At 56.6% G+C, this 17,428-nt stretch overlaps 1 protein-coding gene and 1 long non-coding RNA gene across 6 annotated transcripts in view; one reads left to right on the forward strand and one right to left on the reverse strand.

Annotated features, from left to right (window-relative positions):
• Window positions 1–238: 238 nt before the first annotated feature.
• Window positions 239–2,345, forward strand: LOC117801853. The gene is made up of 2 exons (XR_004624611.1): window positions 239–376; window positions 2,099–2,345. It is a non-coding gene; the product is annotated as an uncharacterized LOC117801853 (long non-coding RNA).
• Window positions 346–17,428, reverse strand: part of DOCK6 (dedicator of cytokinesis 6) — a 39,922-nt gene continuing 22,839 nt past the window's right edge. For 2 of the 5 annotated variants that reach the window (XM_034657805.1, XM_034657802.1), the window contains 27 exons: window positions 16,943–17,035; window positions 16,604–16,699; window positions 15,749–15,889; window positions 13,302–13,415; window positions 13,025–13,195; window positions 12,473–12,612; window positions 12,212–12,381; window positions 10,213–10,373; window positions 9,879–10,061; window positions 9,439–9,565; window positions 9,026–9,110; window positions 8,810–8,906; window positions 8,527–8,661; window positions 8,065–8,217; window positions 7,732–7,890; window positions 7,494–7,594; window positions 6,602–6,794; window positions 6,369–6,512; window positions 4,392–4,523; window positions 4,285–4,299; window positions 2,863–2,988; window positions 2,675–2,764; window positions 2,118–2,354; window positions 1,569–1,712; window positions 1,380–1,486; window positions 1,002–1,163; window positions 346–593 (listed from right to left, as the gene is read on the reverse strand). In XM_034657805.1, the coding sequence (XP_034513696.1) occupies window positions 551–593; window positions 1,002–1,163; window positions 1,380–1,486; window positions 1,569–1,712; window positions 2,118–2,354; window positions 2,675–2,764; window positions 2,863–2,988; window positions 4,285–4,299; window positions 4,392–4,523; window positions 6,369–6,512; window positions 6,602–6,794; window positions 7,494–7,594; window positions 7,732–7,890; window positions 8,065–8,217; window positions 8,527–8,661; window positions 8,810–8,906; window positions 9,026–9,110; window positions 9,439–9,565; window positions 9,879–10,061; window positions 10,213–10,373; window positions 12,212–12,381; window positions 12,473–12,612; window positions 13,025–13,195; window positions 13,302–13,415; window positions 15,749–15,889; window positions 16,604–16,699; window positions 16,943–17,035 (3,519 nt within the window). In that variant the 3' untranslated portion in view covers window positions 346–550. Of the gene's footprint in view, window positions 594–1,001; window positions 1,164–1,379; window positions 1,487–1,568; window positions 1,713–2,117; window positions 2,355–2,674; window positions 2,765–2,862; window positions 2,995–4,284; window positions 4,300–4,391; window positions 4,524–6,368; window positions 6,513–6,601; window positions 6,795–7,493; window positions 7,595–7,731; window positions 7,891–8,064; window positions 8,218–8,526; window positions 8,662–8,809; window positions 8,907–9,025; window positions 9,111–9,438; window positions 9,566–9,878; window positions 10,062–10,212; window positions 10,374–12,211; window positions 12,382–12,472; window positions 12,613–13,024; window positions 13,196–13,301; window positions 13,416–15,748; window positions 15,890–16,603; window positions 16,700–16,942; window positions 17,036–17,428 lie in introns of all 5 variants that reach the window. The other 3 variants (XM_034657801.1, XM_034657803.1, XM_034657804.1) reach the window with 3 other exon arrangements.

Consider the following 17,428-nt stretch of genomic DNA (forward strand, 5'->3'; position numbering starts at 1 on the left):
TGGCATTGAGAAAATTCACTAACAAGGAGGTAGGGGCCTAACGGAGTTCCCTCGGTCAAAAAGGCCCCACAAATGGGGTGGTGTCTTTTTAGGAGTCACTTAGCACAGGGTTGAGTACTCTGCCAAGGGTTTAATTAATGTCACTATTATTCCCCACGGGCATGTGACATTATTTGTGTGTTGCCTCCTCTCCTAGAATGTCAGCCCCACGAGGGCAGGAATTTGCGTCTGTTGTCACTGCTGTGTTCCTGGCACCCACTGAGTTCTCAGAGTCTGTCAAAATTCAGGGTGTGTGGATAGACAGTGCACACGTGACCCATTTCCCAGGATCCACATCAAACAGGCTGCTTATGAAAACCACTTTAAATTAGAAAAGGTAAGAAGCATCAGTGCACACAGATGGGAACAGACAGAGGAACAGAGGGCCCAGCCCCGTGTGCAGTATGATCACCCCACAGCCCAGTGTGCAGTGGGGGAGACCCCCGGAAAGGCACAGACAGTTGAGGCCAGGGCGATGGTTCTTCTGGGTGTGGCTTCAGGCCACGCCAGCTCAGAGGTCGGCCTTCCGGAAACTTGCTCTGTTCAAGGAGTTCCTGGGGGAAGGATGAGGTGGGTCAACATGGCCAACTCCGTAGTGGTCATCAGCCCCCCCCCCCTTCCTCCTCCAAAGATCCCTCTAGGATTCTACTCCTTTTCCATCCATTCTGCTCTGGCCATGGGTTCACAGAATCTCTCTTGGAATCTACCAATAAAACTAAGCATTGTGCCCATTTTACAGATGTGGAAATCTCGGCTCAGGAAGGTGAAGTCACGTGCTGGGAAATGACCTAGCCAGGATCTGAAGTGGCTGCCCGGAGCCGGCGCAGCATGCATGTGTGTCCCCATAGTTGCATGTTTGTGCAAAGCTGTGAGCGTGCGTGCTGAGAGGCCCATGTAGGACAGCACCCGTCTGTGCCCGTCTCTGCCCTCTCGATGACAGCTGGGGGGCCAGGGTCAGGCACCTGAGGCCCGCAGTGGTGGGCACCAGCAGCTGGGGCAGGCGCTGGGTGAGCAGGGGCTGCAGAGCCTCCCGCAGGCGGCCATAGTTACGCTCCAGCTCACGGTGGTACTCCTTCTGGTCTGGTCCTATGAGGGCCTTGTTCTTCCGCAGGGCGTCCTCACACCTGGGAGACAGATGGCAGGAGATGCTCGGGGGCTAGCAGTCCTGAGAAAGCAGGGGGGCAGTCCGGGGGTGGGATCAGGAGCTATAATGGGAGTCTGTTAGGTGGGGGAGACTTAATGAGAGCCAGAGAGGCGGGAACTCCAGAATGGACATCCGGGACACAAAGAGGCTGTATGGGGTCAGGAAGGCAAAGAGCCCATGCAGGGGTCAGGCCTACTTCTTGCAGAAGTCCTTGAAACAGAGCCGTAGCTTGTTATGATGCCTGAAGAGTTTGGGGTCTTCTGGGATCTCTGCCAAAAATACCTGGGCCACCTCCAGGGGACCCTACAGGGTGAAAGGGGCTCATGAGAGTGTCTGCATGGCCGCTGGGGTGCCTCAGGCAGCCTGCCTGCCCCCCTGGCTCTACCTGGTTCACAGTGGGCCCCACAGAGCCCTGCAGCACCATCTGTAGCATCTTGGCGTCAGGCGGGTCCTGCTCGGTGGCGAAAGCCAGCTCCCGTGTCTTCTTCTGCATGTCCTCAATGGCCACCTCCACTGGTGTCAGCACCGTCTGTGGGGAGGGAGGGGGTTTGGCGGGCACTGGCTGGGGCCTGGAGATGTCCTGACCCAAGCCAGTCCAGGGAAGCTTGGACCCCTGCTGTGGGTGGAGAGGGATTCCACAAGGCCGTGTCATGAACAGGGTGTGGGGACGTCTGCCTGCGTGGGTCTGGCGGGGGTGGAGGGGGTTGCGGGGTCTGGTCTCAGCCTCCTATGTCTGGCTCTGGGGACTTTGGTCTGGTTCTGGTCCAGCCTCCGATTGGCTAGGTCTGGAAGCAGAGGTTTGAGTCTGAAGACTGGTGTCTGGGGGTTGGAGTCTGGGGTCCTCTCACCTCCCCTACCTGGGTCTGGGGTACCCGGGCCTCCCTTGATCTGGGGTCTCTGCTTCTCCCCTCCCAGGGCCCGGGGCGCGGCCCACCTCCTCCCGGTGGCACACACGGATTCGCGTCTTGATGTAGGGGAAGGCGTGGTCTGTGCTGAGCAGAGTCTTGCGTTTGTGCTGTTCCGGCAGCTCCCCGTGCGCACGCCCGTCGGGTGTGAAGGGCGTGCAGAACAGGAAGGTGCGCAGCCCGTAGTTGCGGTCGAAGTAGGTCACCCGGTCCTTGAGCTCATAGGTGTCGAAGTGCGGTTCCACGTAAGTGATCTGGATGTAGGCCTGGGACGCGGGGCTCAGGCATGAGGCTCCCATAGCCCCAGTACACACACTTGGGGCTTGCCAGCCTCCCTGCAGGGCCCCATCCCTGGAGAAAGGGGATGTGGACTTCTTGGGTCTGGGAGCTTTAAATCTGGGGTCCCACAGCTCCTGAAATCTCGATGTTTGAGACTCTCCCAACGAGAAGGATTTGGGGTCCCCAAGGGAGATGAGCTTTGAAGTTTGCCAAAGAAATAGGATTTGAGTGTCCCTAGGAAATAGTACTTTTGAGTCTCCCTGAAGATAGGATCTGGGGGTCCCCTGGAATGGTCAGGAGCCCTCACCTTCTGTGGGTCAAGCTTGGTCTTGTCCACAGGGTTCGAATCTTTGACAATCTCGACCACGTCCTCCCCAAATCTCTCCGTGTAGAACTCCTGGGGACACGGGGCTGACTTGGGGCCACAGAGTAGCAGCACCCCCACTCCGCCCAGCGCGGCCCAGTGCCCGTCTACCCCCTACTGCGGGGACGTGCCTCCAGCCGGTGTGAGATCTCAGCCAGTTTCGTGATGGATGGCTCCTTATACACGAACTCCTGCTCATCCAGGTCACCGAAGCGGGCACCATAGAAGCCCACGCGGAAGTACGTCCCGAACACACGCTGCGTCTGTGAGAAGGGGAGCTGTGGCCTGGGATGCCCCTCCGGAGGCCCCCTTGCCCCAGGGATGCATGGCCCTGAGCTCCATGTGCAGAAAAAGTGGGCAGGGCCAGGGAGACCGCAAGAACATTAAGTCATAGGCACAGTTGGGGGGACCCTGAGACCTAGATGATGGCCAGCTGCCCACACCCTCTTTCTCCCCAACCCTTGTCCCTGCCTCCCCAAATCTTTGTTCTCGCCCAACGCAAGCCCCTGCTTTCTGATTATCCCTCTCATCTCGTGCAGTTCTTCAGAGTCTGGGTCTCAGTATGAAATTAGGACTAGGGCTCTGTTGCTTACAGCTGTGTCCTCAGTGCCTACAGGGCTGGGTATACAGCAGGTGCTCAATAAATGCTTAAGTGGCTGAGGAAATGCATAGCCCTCTGGGACAGAGGCTCTGGCTCCCTCGTTTCAGGGCACTCCCCGCCCCCCCGCCACCGAACCAGGTATACTACCCTCCGCCAGAAAGGAAGAGGGTAGCTCCACGTTCACTCACCAAGGCCGATCCAGGCAGAATGGGGCGGGCACAAGGGTAGTGGTAGGGGAGGGAGACACAAAGTCATGGGAGAGGTCAGAGGTGAGAGCCCCCAACCCCCAGGGTCCTGGTTATGCTGCCCCATGAGTACCATTCTTCGGGCAGAGACGAGAGATCGGGGAAGGAGGGGACCTGCCCATCCTACCCGGCCCCCGCCCAGCCCTCGCATCTTGGCTCTGGGTTCCTGCCTTCTTTGGACAGAAAATTCTCCCCAAACTAGGAGATGCCTAAAAATAGACCCAAGTCGGGGAGAGGCGGGAGAGGGGGAGCACGAGATGGCAATGAGGAGCAGAGATCCTGGGAGAAGCTGGGGGAGACAGTGAGAGACAGAGATCCAGAAAGACAGAGAGAGTGTGAGCAAGACAGGGAGAGAAAGAGGGAAAGAGACCACAAGACAGAGACAAAAAGGAACACAGAGACAGACAAGGAGGGAGTCAGAGCCCCCTCTTACAGGCAGTGACCAAGCTGGCCCAGCCCAAGGGGAGGGAGGGGTGTCTCTGGAGAGCTCCCAGCTGGGTGAGTCACAGGCTGCCCTTGGGATCAGGGGCAGGGAGGGGGACCTGGGTGAATGGGGGAAGAGGCGGAGGGTGCATCATTGCCCACTGAGCACCGGCCCCTGTGGCCAGGCAGCCATGTTCCTCCAGCACCCCCTGGTGGTCCCTGACCACTGCTGACCAGCCATCACAGGGGGGCCCCAGAGGCAGGCGGCCACTGGACTGACTCACCTCCCAGCCAGAGCTCTGTGGGGGAGAGAAGGGTCAGGGTCAGCTGAGCTGTGGTGAGGTGGGAGGTAGGGCCAAGGGCAGGCTCTGAGAGGGCATTCTGGGCCCACCTGGTGCATGATCTTGGTGAAGGCCTCCTGCAGTTTGCCATGAACAGCAGCCAGCTTCTTGTAGTCTCGGTGGGCTTCCAGGATGGGGATGAGGGTCTTGTAGACCTCGTTCACTGCCTCGTAGAGCCCGCCCTGGGGGAGGGGGCACATCAGGATTCCCAGTACCTCCCTAGTTTTCTCTCCTGCCTGGAACAGCCCACCCTCTGTGCAACTGCTCATCCTCTAGGGCTCCATCTTTCATCACCTCCTCCAGGAAGCCCATCCTGACCACCCCACCCCAGATGGGACACCAGTCTTTCCACTCAGCCCCCAGAGACCCCTCCGTGGTCTCTACCGTGCTTGCTGTGGACCAGGTGCTGTACACACCTATACCTTACCCATGTTCCTTCATCTGTGAGAGGAGGGGTTTGTTTTTGTTTTTTTCATTTCTCAGAGAGAAAATTAAAACTCCGACACGGCTCCCCAGGGCCAGGACCTGAACACCAGCCCTTTTGGCCTGGTGCCCAAGACTTCCACACCCAACTACCTCTTGGCACGTGGTAATGGCCACTGCTAAGTGTCCCTCACCCACAGCCGGTGCCAGCATCGAGCTGGGCACACAGAAGGCACCCTGGGATGTTTGCTGACCAACTGTGAGAGGTCTGTGTCTGCTGTCCGATCTATTCCCAAGGCTTTTGTTCCTGAGCCTTTAACACGATGACAATAATGAAAACCCCACTAGGCGGCTGGCAGCACAGGAAAGAATTCTCACTGGAAAACCTGACCCTGAATCTGAGTAGGGCTCCAGATCTAATCACCAATTTCCATAAACACGGGGGACTGAGGAACAGGTAAAGCAACACCACAGGGACGCAACCAGCCCCGGGTGGGCCAGAAAACCCCTTGGAACAAAGCCCGGGTCTCCAACAAGTGAAATGCAGGGGAAAACCCACTTGCTTTCACACAAGCAATCAAACTGGAGAAAACCTTTTTACAGCAGTGGACAATACAACACCTGGGCCTCAACCTATCAAGGAAAACGTTAAAAACCCTTATCGTAAAAAGTGGCGCATTGATGCCCTGTCTTTTGTTCTTGTTTTCTTTCTTTGATTCAAAGAGCCTTAAGAGACTTGTCAGTCACAGCCACTGTGGGTCTTCTATGGATCCTGATTCAAACAAACCAACTGCAAAAAGAAAATTGTTTCAAGGTCATCAGGGAATCTGAGCACAGACTGGTATTAAAGAGTTGCGTGAAAGGATTTCATCAGCGAGGCTGCACAGGGAGGTACTTGTTCGGGTGACGGTGTGATGGGTAGGGTTTGTTTAAAGCTTCTCCAACTCCAACACACACAGGACTCTCTGAGATCTTGTTAAAATGTAGGGTTCAGAGAGTTGGGGACCCAGGACTCTGCATTTGTAGCAAGCCCCCAGGTGATGCCCATGCTGCTGGTCCTCAGCCCACACTGAGTAGGCAAGGTTTGAAAAAAAAAAACTCCAGCAGAATGGTCATGTTGGGTTTCATCAATCAACTTGTGAAAATTAAGATCTTGTCTTTTATGCATATACAAAAAAACACAAAACAACAACAACAACAAAAGCCATCAAAAACCAAAACCAAAAACTAGAGGCAAAGAAAAGTTGAAACAAGAACATAAAGACTGGTGGTTGCTGGATTTGAGTGCTGGGTGTGGGGGCGGTGGTGCAACCTTTTCTTTTATGTGTGCTCGAAATTTTCTCTAATAAAAAAAAATTTAATAGCGGCTGAGTGTATGGAAGGTTAACTACGTCCAGGGCACGTGTTAAGGGTTTTACAGGGAGAGAGGCAGGTAACCCGAGCTCGTCTGGGTCCCCGTGGTCCTCAGTCAATCCCCTGCCCGGAAAGGAAGCAGGCAGCAGCTTCACCTGGAGCCTCCGGGAGCAGGTACTGGGCCCGTCAGTGGATCTGATGACACCACCAGGGCCCGAGCCCTGCGTTCTGCGGCCAGCCACGGGCCTCACCATGGTGAAGTAGGCAGCTGCCTGCTCCAGCAGCCCCACCAGCCCCAGCTCTGTGAAGTGCTTCCCGGAACAGAAGCCCTCCTCGTCGGGTGACAGGATGTCGTCGGAGATGGCAGACTCCTCCAGCACGTTGGATGAGATGTTCTGGGGTGGAAGGTGACATCAGGCCCTGGCCCCGGCCTACCAGTGCCACCCCCTGCCCATCAGGGCCCCCACCGCCCCCAGCAGCTCACCTGGAAGGAAACGCAGCCCACAGGCAGGTAGCGGCTGTCCTCCAGCAGGGCGAGGTACTCGGCCACCAGGGCGGCAGCGTGCACCATGCACTGGGCGGCCTCCGCGTGGTTGCCCAGCTCCGCGTGCTTCCCCGCCATGTTCTGCAACCACGTCAGCCGCAGGTCGGGGGAGCCCTGGTAGCCACGGGCAATCCTGGCATATGGGTGGGGGTGGTGAAGAGGATGGGGACTCGCCTAGCCCCCACACCTACCCCTCACTGGTCCACTCCCTTTGCTCGTTACCGCCCCCATCAGTGCCGCTCACCAGCCAGGCTCCTCAGCTGGACCGTTAAGCCATGCCCCTGTTCCCCTCGCTTCTGTACCACGTCACCACACACCAGGCCCCCACCTCCCATTCGCCCCCGTGCCTCTCCTAGCTCCGTCACCTGTCCCCCACCTCCCACTCTCCTACTTCTTCCCAAACGCCCCTCACCTCTCCTCCTAATCACTTGTCCCCTGACCCATCACCGGTTAGCACCTCACCTGTCTCTCCCACCTGTCCCCTCAGTTGTCCTTATTTTCCTCTGTCATCCTCCAATTTTTTTTTCAAGGTTTTATTTATTTATTTGTCAGAGAGAGAGAGAGACAGACGGAGCGCAAGCAGGGGGAGCAGGAGGCAGAGGGAGAAGCAGGCTCCCCGCTGAGCACGGAGCAGGATCACGCCCTGAGCTGAAGGCAGATGCTTCACCGACTGAGCCACTCAGGCATCCCCCGTCCTCCAATATGTTCCTCTGGCACCCTTTTCACCGTCCCTTCACCTGCTCTCTCCTGCGTGCTCACCTGTCCCACTCCCCACCGGCCCCGTCGCCTGCCTGCGGCCGAGAACAGCTGCAGGGCCCCCGGCCCTCCGCACCTGTACATGAGATCGATGAGCATCTCCGGGTCCTCCTGATGTTCCTTCATCTTCACCGTGTCCGTCAGGATCATGTGCAGATTGAACATCAGGTCCTGGACCTGCAGCAGGGGCACGGCCAGGGACAAGGAGAGCATCGAGACGGGACCAAGAGCCTTCGTGGCGGGGCTGGGGGCGAAGCAGGTAAAGCGAAGATGCCGGCTGAGGAGTGCGTGGCGGGGGGCCCCGGCGGTGTCACCTGCTCGGCGAAGGTGCTATCCCGCAGCCCCACATCCTCCTCGGCGTAGGTGAGGATGGTCTTGAGTGACCGTCTCAGGTGCTCTTCGCTGAAGCTCTGCGTTGTCCCCACCAGGGACGAGAGGGACATGGTCACCTGCATCTTCACGCGGGCGAAGTTCTAAGAGGAGCCGGGGAGGAAGAGCACACCCGTGAGCCTGGGACCCTCACCCCCAGGACCCGCTCGACGTGCCGACCTCCCCCCTCCCACCCTCCATCTACTGCATCAACACCCCCCGGCCCCCTTGCCAGAGCCTCGTGTAGACCCCGCCCTGTGCCCGCCGCGCCCACTCACGTTGCCAATCTCGAAATTCTGGCGCATGAGGAGGTAGAGTGAGGCACTGGCGTGCGTGCGGATGGTGCTGACGCGGCTGCCACAGTGTCGCAGGAGCCTCAAGCAGAGGTCGGCGCACAGCTCGGTGTCCTCCTCGAACAGCAGCTCTGGGAACTGCCCCCCAGGGCAACACAGACACCGGTCAGCCCCTCCCCGACCTGGCACAGAAGGTCCCTGATGCGGACGTTGGCAGGGGCGTCTGTGTTCTGCCCCCTCTGGCCAAGCACAGGGGGCTTTAGAATCAGACGCGGGGTTAAGCCCTTGCTGTGTGACCCTGGGTGAGTGACTCTGCCGCTCTGGTCCTCGGTTCCCTCCTCTGTAAGCTATGGCTAAGGAGTGTCTGGCTCATGAAGTTGCTGAGAACACAGTAGGTGCCCAGTGGGCTACGATTACTCAGAGCCCTGCCTGTCGAGTGGCGCTTACCTTGGACACCAGGGCTCGCTGTGTGGCCAGGCCGTGCTGCAGGAAGAGGGCACTCTGGGCGCTGCCCAGACTGTACAGCACGACCTTCAGCACTGCACCCAAGATGCTCTCCCGGGCCTCTGACAGCATCACTGTCTGTGGGGGGTGGGGGGTAGGGAGTCAGAGCCAGCTGTTAGGGACTGAGCTGCTTCCGGGGTCAGGGAAAGAGAGGGATTCTAGAGTCAGAGATCGCAAGGCACAGTGGTGGGGTAAGAGGTCAGGGAGATGCTGGCTCAAGCCCTACCTGCACGATGATCTCCAGTGTGTCTAGAACCACCAGGCTGGCCTCGGTTGCCAGGTTCCCGTCCACCAAGGCCTCATGTTCCATTTCATCCTTGGTCCTGGAGAGGATGAGGGGGGTTGGGGACTGAGCTCTCTCCTTCTCCCTTAGCTGCTCTAGGGGCACCCGTTCTCCAGAAACTGGTCTGACCCCAGCAAACTACTTCCTGTCCACACCCACTTGTCCACGCGGTCCGAGGTCTGTCTCCAGTGCGTGACGCTCTTCCGCCAGCGTACGTTCTCTTGGTTCCCAAAAGGGCTCCTCTCTGAGACGCGCAGGCGCGTGTTCACAGATGTGCAAAAACATAAGGACACGTGACCATGAGGAGGGCTCAGGCATTAAGGTGCACATGTGGGTAACCCATGAGGACACCGGGTGACACATACATACATGCCAAGGGAACACAGTTAAACATGTAGGACGTGAGAACAGACAGGGAACGCAGACACCCACGTGCGTAAGGACGATGCACACACTTCTTTCTGGGAAAGGTGAGGCAGACACAGAGGTAGGGATGCCCCCTTCCTGGGGTCCCTCAGACAAAGGCTGGGAGCAGCCAGTGGAGACGTGCACAGGGTACATCTCGCTCTCACCACGACTCCGCCGGACCATCTCCTGTCGTGCCCCAATGGTGCCCAGGATGGCTTCCTCCAGACGGGCCTTCATGTCTAGTGACTTCTTGAACGTGAGACTGTTGATGCGCTCGAAGGCCTTTTTCCCCTGTGAGGACAGAGAATGCGCTCCAGGTTGACTCTGCCCTTTCCTGTGGGACCTGGGCTGCCTGGTCGCACTCATTCGGGCCTTTCTGACCCCGAGGATCGTGTGCTTGGAGACACAGCTCTCCCTTTTACTTCAAGGCCTTGGCACCTTCCAAATTCTATTCACGAAAACAATTCTCCCTTTTCTCTTTGGCTCAGCCCAGAAATGGTCCACCCCTTGACCCTCAAACCCATAGGAACCTGTGCGCGAAGACAATTCGCCTGCCTGGTCCACCCACTCAGTCCCCTGGCCCACCCCACCCCCATCCCCACACCTTGTACTCAAAGGCAGCCAGGCAAAGGTATAGCAAGTCCAAGAGACGACCGAGCTGAGCGAGGGCAAGGTCAGCGGCCCAGCGCTGCAGGAGGGCGGGCTCAGCGTTCTTCAGTACCCACAGCACACACACCAGTAAGGTCCGACTGGACTCGGCAGAGAGGGGACAGCCTGAGCGAGAAGCCTGGGGCCAAACAGGGGAGAGGGTGCTTAGAAGGGATAGAATTGATTCTCATTTCTTCCAAACTGTGATGTGAACTGGCCTATCAGCTTATCCTTATGTAACTTCTATTACCAGGTTGGATGGTGTCTCTGGGGACCGGCCCCATACTCACTGCCACTGGGCCCTGGGAGATGCTGGCCCGGGAGCCAGGGGCTAGGGGGCCACCAGCGATGGCCATGGCCACTGAGGGGTTGATGGTGCCTCCGATGTCCCCTTCCCCTTCTGTGTCTGAGTCGAGCATCGAGGCCAGTCTTGATCGTTGACCTGGGCCCTCTAGGGGCAGGGGTGGGGGGACAGAAGAATGAGCCCTTGGTAAGTTGTGCTTCTATCTCATAGTCTAGCTCAAAGTTCACCTCCTCAGGGAAGCCTTCCCTGATACCGCTCCCCCAGACCAGGGTGAAGTCTCCAGGACTCCATTCTCAGAGCTCACTTTTTGTGCTTACGATTAGATACATTTATCATATAATTGTCCGTAAGATGACGGAGGCCTGAACTGTATCTGCTCTGGCTACTGCCATATGCTCAACACTCAGAATGGGGCCTGGCCCAAAGAGCTGTAAATGTTTACTACGATGATGATGATGATGATGATGAGAACAATGGCAGGAATAACAATAATAATAATTAATAATAAGAGCTGCCACTATGATTATAGCATCAATTGGAACTTAGATACAATCTCCCATGTGCCAGGTGCCATTCTAAGCACTTTGAAGATATTAACTCTTAATCTTCAAAACAACCCTATGAGATAAATGCTTTTATCATCCCTACTTTATGGATGAGGAAACTGAGGCACAGAGAGATTATGTCACTTGCCTGGGGTCACACAGCAGGTAAATGGAGACACAGAGTCAGCTTCCAAACTCTGTGGTCTTAAAAGAGTAACCCCCATAGCCCCCCAACCAAAAAAAAAAACAAAGTCTCACCAGAGACCAGAGCTGCCAACAAATACAGAACTGGTCTCACCCCAGAGATTCTTGAAACAAAGGGTCTATTGAGTTTAACTACAGCTCCAGCCCAGCTTAACCTAGCTCAGTTCCTGACCAGACTGAGGTGACTAGCCCATTTTCCTATCTGCATAAGGGAGGGAAAGAAGAGCTGTCACTGGGAAAAGATGACATTGCCTCAGTCCCGATGATTCGTTTACGTACAACATCCAAAATACGGTAGCAAATTATAAGATGTAGGAAGAGGCAGGAAAATATAATTGATTAGGGAGAAAAACAGACAACAGAAGCAGGCACACAGACGACCAAATGTTGGAGTTAGCAGAGAAGGATGTTAATAAAAGGGGAGAAAAGATGGACAAACGTGGATAAAAAGATGGCAAATTTCAATAGAGAATTGGGATCTACAAAAACGCACGCAAAAATCAAGCAAACATTTTATGGCCGAAAAATTTAACATCTGAAATTCGAAACTCATGAATGGGGTTAACGGAAGACTGGACACAGCCAGAGAAGACCGAAGCAGTGAGCTCAAACACAGATGAATGGAACGTTTCCCAACTGAAAATGGAACAGAAAACAGAACAGCACAGCAGGCATGTGAGACGTGATCAAAAGGTCTAACATACGTGTAATTGGAGTCCCAGAAGGAGAGAAGCGAGAAAATGAGGCAGAAAAAAAAATGCAAGAGGTAAAGACTGAGAATTTTCCCCAAATGACAAAGGGGATCCACCCAGAAAGCCTAAGTCTATGCTTCCAACTGTCCCCTGTCCCTTGTCCCCCAGGTGCCAATGAATGTTAAATAGCAGTGACAGAATGAACATGGGGCTCCGACCATCCCCTCACACTGATGTTCCCCACCTGCCCCTCCTCACCTATCAGGGGGTGACACTGCCCCAGTACACTGCTCCCCAAATTTTCACATAACCCTAGGAAATAGTGGATGCGACCACTGTCCCCATGTAACAGGTGAGAAAACTTTAGGCTCAGAGAGGTTAAGGGCTGGCCTGGGACCCCACAGCAGCATACTGGAATCTCTTCCTCTGACACCACCGCCCATGCTTTTATTCCTAACCCTGCTCCCTGCCTTTCCGACCTGAGCCGGTGTGATCAGTGGAGCCCCTGGATCGTGTAGCCCCGTCCTGCCCTGAGCCCACTGACCAGCAAAATCATGCAGGCGTGGCAGCGTGTCCCGTGCGAGTGACAGCAGCGGCAGGTACAGCTCAGCCACGCGGGCCTTCACAGCAGCCTCGGCATAGCGGGGGTCCGCATCGTGCCCACAGAGCAGGCTGTGCACAGCACTGATGGCCTTCTTGTGCAGCAGGGATGCCCTGTGTGGGGAGCAAGGAGCTCGGGATGGAGCAGATGTGGCTCCTGGACCTTTCTGCCAGCCCGGGGACCAGAGAGCGGGCCTGTGCTCACCCCTCGGCCTCGGGCTCCAGGGCCAGCGCTAATTCTGTCAGCAGGAGCCCGGCCAGGAAGTGCTGCTGCCGGAATGGCCCACTCAGCTCGAACATGCTGGTTACCTTGGGGTCCGGGGCCTGGCTGGAGAAGGTGGAGCTCTGTAGAGGGTAGGAGGAAAAAGCAGGGATGGCAGGAGGCCAGGGGTCAAGGGTCAGAGGGGAGAGACTGGCGTTAACACATATGTGAGGTGACAGGGCCTGGAGTCAAAAGTTAGAAGTCAGAGAGGGGGCGCCTGGGTGGCACAGCGGTTAAGCGTCTGCCTTCGGCTCAGGGCGTGATCCCGGCGTTATGGGATCGAGCCCCACATCAGGCTCCTCTGCTGNAGGGGTGAGAAATAAGAAGCTGGTTCCCCTCCCTAAGAAATTGCCAAGTGTGAGGGTCAGAGGTGAAGGGTCAGACTACCCGGGCAGTGGCCCACTCTAAAATGGACAAACGAGGGACCCACAGAAGGGGGGCTGAAGGCTAGGGGTCCTAGGTCAAGAGGAGGAGCCAGAAGTGAGGCCCGCCCACCTGGGAGGTGGTGGAGGACACAGAGGGTGAGGGCGAGGCCGGGGGCGACAGGGGGCAGCAGGGGAGGTTGAGGGTCACGTAGTGCTCATGGCTGCACAGGATGCGGGTGAAGTCCATGCGTAGGGTCAGCAGCAATGCTGGGTTGGGGGCCGACTGCAGCCGCGTGGCCACCTGTGGGGGAGAGGGTCAGCGGGCAACCTTCACGTTCCTCTGTCCACCACACCCACCACCCCGTCAGTCACTGCAGGGGTGCCGTTCCCAGCACGCCCACCCCTACCTGCTTGTAGTGGGCCCGGACCAGGCTGAAGATGAAGCCGCGGTCCACCAGGGACAGCAGATCGCTGAGGAAGAAGGCCAGGCTGGCGTTCAGGCGCTCGGCCAGCTCTGCGTCCTGGGGGCACAGGGCCTGTCAGCCCACGCCCACGTGTCCCCTCGAGCCTCAGTCTCCACACTGGGCCTGGCTCCCACAAAGGCCACCAGTGACCTCCAGGAGCCGTGTCATTGCCCCAAAGCCTTAGGGCTTCTTGACACACCCTCATTTCTGGGCTCCAGATACACCTGGCCTTCCTGGTTGTCCTCCTCCCTCTTTCCCTCCCCTTTCCCACGGTTATATATCGACACTCCTCAGGATTCTGTTCAGAACATTGTTTTCTTTCCTTTCATTAGATTTGAATAATACAATATGGATGGCAGAAACCGGCTGCTGACCTCCCCCAAGTCCTCTCTCGCTCAGAGTATTGAAACCCTTCTTCACAGTTCAGAGCTAGGTAAAGACTACATTTCCCAGCCTCCCTTGTGGCTGATAGTAACCACATGACCACGTCCTGGCCAACGAGATTTGGGAAAAAGTGATGAGGTCACTTATACAGAGGGGACAGGTCTTCCTGTTCCCACCACCTGCCACGCCTCATGTGGCTGGAACCATGGTAAACCACGAGGCCAGGCCCACACCGTGGAACCCCCTGCAACCCACCTATGCTCAGAAATAAACTCTGGTCACATTTAAACCACTTGTGATGATGTTCAAGCAAATTAAACTCTGCCCTAACTGAAACGCTCTCAGCAATCATTTAACAAGACCATACTGAGCATCTACTATGTGCCATGCCCTGTGAAGGCACAGACATGGTCCCTGTGGCTTGTCCAACTCACAGTCTTGTGTGGGGGGAAGGCAGCAATAAATAAAAGGATTGGAGATAGTTCCACGTATTTTGAAGAAAACTAAATGGGGTGCTGTTCTGAGAGAAGCCCGAAAGATGGGAAACAGCCAAGACAAGAAAGGCATCCTGAGCAGAGAGACCAGCAAGAGCAAAGGCCCTAGGGCAGGATGTGCCTGGCAACCGTGAGGAACAGCAGGATGGCTCCTGCGGCTTCTGAGGCCTAGCTGATGCTTGTTCTGCCCTCATGCTATCTACCATGAGCCACAGAGTGGTTAGCCTCAGTGGCCCTGCAACCCAAAGAAACAAAATATAAAACCTTCCTTAGCTCTGAGTCCGGAAGGAAGCAGAGACTGGGTCTTTCTAGCACACTGAGCCTGGTAGTCAGTGCTCGATAATGTCGAGTGAAGTAAGGAAGCCACTCTGGCCCATCACTGATGCCCCACTAGCAGCTGTGACGATGCTGCTTCTCGGGGGCATCGTTCCTCCCTGCGGCCCATTCTCAGGGTGGTTTCCTCACAATCTGGCTCGGCCTCTAGGAATACCAGCCCTAGGGGAGGCTCCAGTGGAACAAGGTCGAGAACTTTGAGCCCAGCCCAGAGGTCATGGGAGATTGCACAAGGGCTGACTTGGGTTGGGCCGGCATTTCAAAAATCTGGAAAGTTCCTATCAAATCCAGAAGTCCCATTTCTTCTGAAGAATCAGGCATTCTGGCCACAGCCAATGGGTACATGCCCTCTAGTCCACTCTAAGTCCCACTCTTCCCAGGTGGTGAGGGTGTGGGCTCTGGAGCTGGTGGCTTGGGTTCAAATCCCCATCCCCCATTCTGCCCTTTCTCAGTTGTGTGGTATCAGGTTGTTACCCGGTCATTCTCTGCCTCCATTTCTCCATCAGTAAAATGGAGACAACTTCATGGGGGTGGTTGGGGGACTTTAATGATGGGATCCATCTAATGTGTTTAAGATACACAGTAAGTGCTCAATAAATGCTCAATATTATTACTATTATCATTATTATTATTGCCTACCTGGCTCTTGTGAACACTGGAAATTAATGATCCAGGACCTGGACAATCAATGATCCACATCTCAGAACATCAATGCCCATTTACTGAGCACTTACTGTATTCGGCACTGTGCTAAGTGCTAATGGATCTTCTCTGTCCACGGCCCCATCCTCATCAACTCCCATTCCACCTTTGCTCACTACACTCCAGCCACACTCACCTCCTAACTGCTCCTCTAACAACCCAGGCATGGTCCTACCTCAGGGCCTCTGTGCTTGCTGTGCCCACTGCCTGGAAGGCCCTTCCCCCAGCCATGGCATAGAGTGCTCTTTCCCCTCCTTCAAGTCTCCTCGAAAAGTCGGCTCCATGAAAACATGGACTTGGGTCTGTTTTGTTCACTGCTGTGTCTACCCTCCGGCAAAGCACTGTGCACACAGTCAGCGCTCAAGAAAGAGATGCTGAGTGAACAGACCGATCTGGCAAGGGGGTTCATGGTACCCCTGCCTGGCTGGCTCTATGTTCTCTCTCAGACCCTTCCCATTGAGGCCCGTTCCCGCACACCTTGTATACCCGGGTGATGACTTCCAGGCCCACAGAGCCCACGAGGGCCGCGATGTCATCCAGGAAACGCCCAGGGAAGCGAAGCTTGCGGGGTGTGTCCAGCCGCTGGCCCAGAAGCAGGTGCAGCGCCATGCTTTTCACCTGGGGGTGGGATGAGAGTGGAACAGGGCTTGAGGGACTGAATAGGGGGGCTCACCAGAAGGGGGCAGGGCCCAAGGGGTTGTGAGTGGTGCTTAGTAGCAAGGCACGGTGGCTAGAGGTGGGCATAAGGGGTCCTGGGTGCCCTAACTCTTAACACAGGGCTTGAGCCAGCAGTGGGCGGAGCCCGAGTGGGTCCTAGGCAGGATGCAGGGAGCTGCAGTAGGTCTCCTGGGGCTAAGTATGTAGGTAGCACAGCAGGTAGGGCTCAAGGAGTGGGATTTGAGGAAGCCCTGGCTGGGGTCTGATGGCCTGCCAGATCGGGGTGGGGGGTTTGTATCTAGCAGTGGTGGTTCAAGGCACCGCTTGAAGAGTTTGGGGCAGAGGTCTCGAGTCTGATCCCATGGATTCCCTCTCTTTCTGGTGATATCTCTTGAGAGGGAGGGGTCTCCTCACTGGTTGGGGGGACTCTCAGTGGTCTCTACAATTTCGTAGGGAAGGTAGGGGGGTCATCTCTCCGTGGAGGGGGTTTCGGGTAAGTTTCAGGGGGCCTCTGTCCAGGGAGAGATCCCCTTTGGTGTCTCTTCTCTCTCGACATAGGGGGTCTCCTGGGATCATTTCTCAGAGGTCTTAGGTGTAATCTCAGAGGCTTCTCTTCCAAGGAGGGGATCTCCCTGGGGCATCTCTCGCTCTCGGGTGGGGAGGAGGGTGTCTCACCATGAGCTGGAAGAAGAACCAGGCATGCTGCAGGACAGCCTCTCGCACGGCGCTGCCACTGACCACCCACTGCAGAGCCAGCTCCTCGTGCAGCAGCTGGGGGCAGGGGCAAGGGTCACAGAGAGCGGAGGAGCCTGCCCCGTGCCCTCCTCTGGAGGGCATAGCGGGGCTTGGATACAGCGGGACGGCTCAGGGTTAGTGCAGCCAGAGACCATGCAGGAGAGGGAGCGGAAGGAGTCGGCACACCCTTTCCCTGGGCCCTCCAGACCCTGCTGGGCTTCGGGGGAGACAGGAGCTCTGGGGCCAACACGGAGTCGCCCACCCCCTGCCTCCCACTACCTTCTGCACAGTGGGTCTCGGCTGGGTGGCTGGTGGGGCCAAGGAGGAGCCCTCGAGGTAGGAAGAAGTTCGGCTAGAGCTGCGGTCGATGGCCTATGATGGGATGGGGTGAAGAGGATGGGATGGCGAGGTGGGGTTAGTGAGGGTGCCGGCAGTATGGGCAGGGAGGAGATGGTCAGCATGGACAGGACACAGATGTATCCGTGTGGACGGACCGCGGGGGCACGAATGAGAGGGAGGAGACGGTAAGGAGAAAGTGGGGGGGGTGATGGGAGGGGATGAGAAGCATGACAAAGAGAGAAGGGGATGCCCAGCAGGGTGGACAGAGGTGGGAACAGGGACAGGAGCCCATTGGCGAGGGTGGAGGCACAGACAAAGGCGGTGGAGCGATGGGGGTGCGGGTGGAAGCGGTGAAAATCGAGGGTGAGGTCAGAGAGCAGGAGAGAGTCCATGAGCCTGGGGCGGGTGGAGGAGAAGGGCAACGAG

Source organism: Ailuropoda melanoleuca, chromosome 4 (genome assembly GCF_002007445.2).
Source record: "Ailuropoda melanoleuca isolate Jingjing chromosome 4, ASM200744v2, whole genome shotgun sequence".
Taxonomy (NCBI): Eukaryota; Metazoa; Chordata; class Mammalia; order Carnivora; family Ursidae; genus Ailuropoda; species Ailuropoda melanoleuca.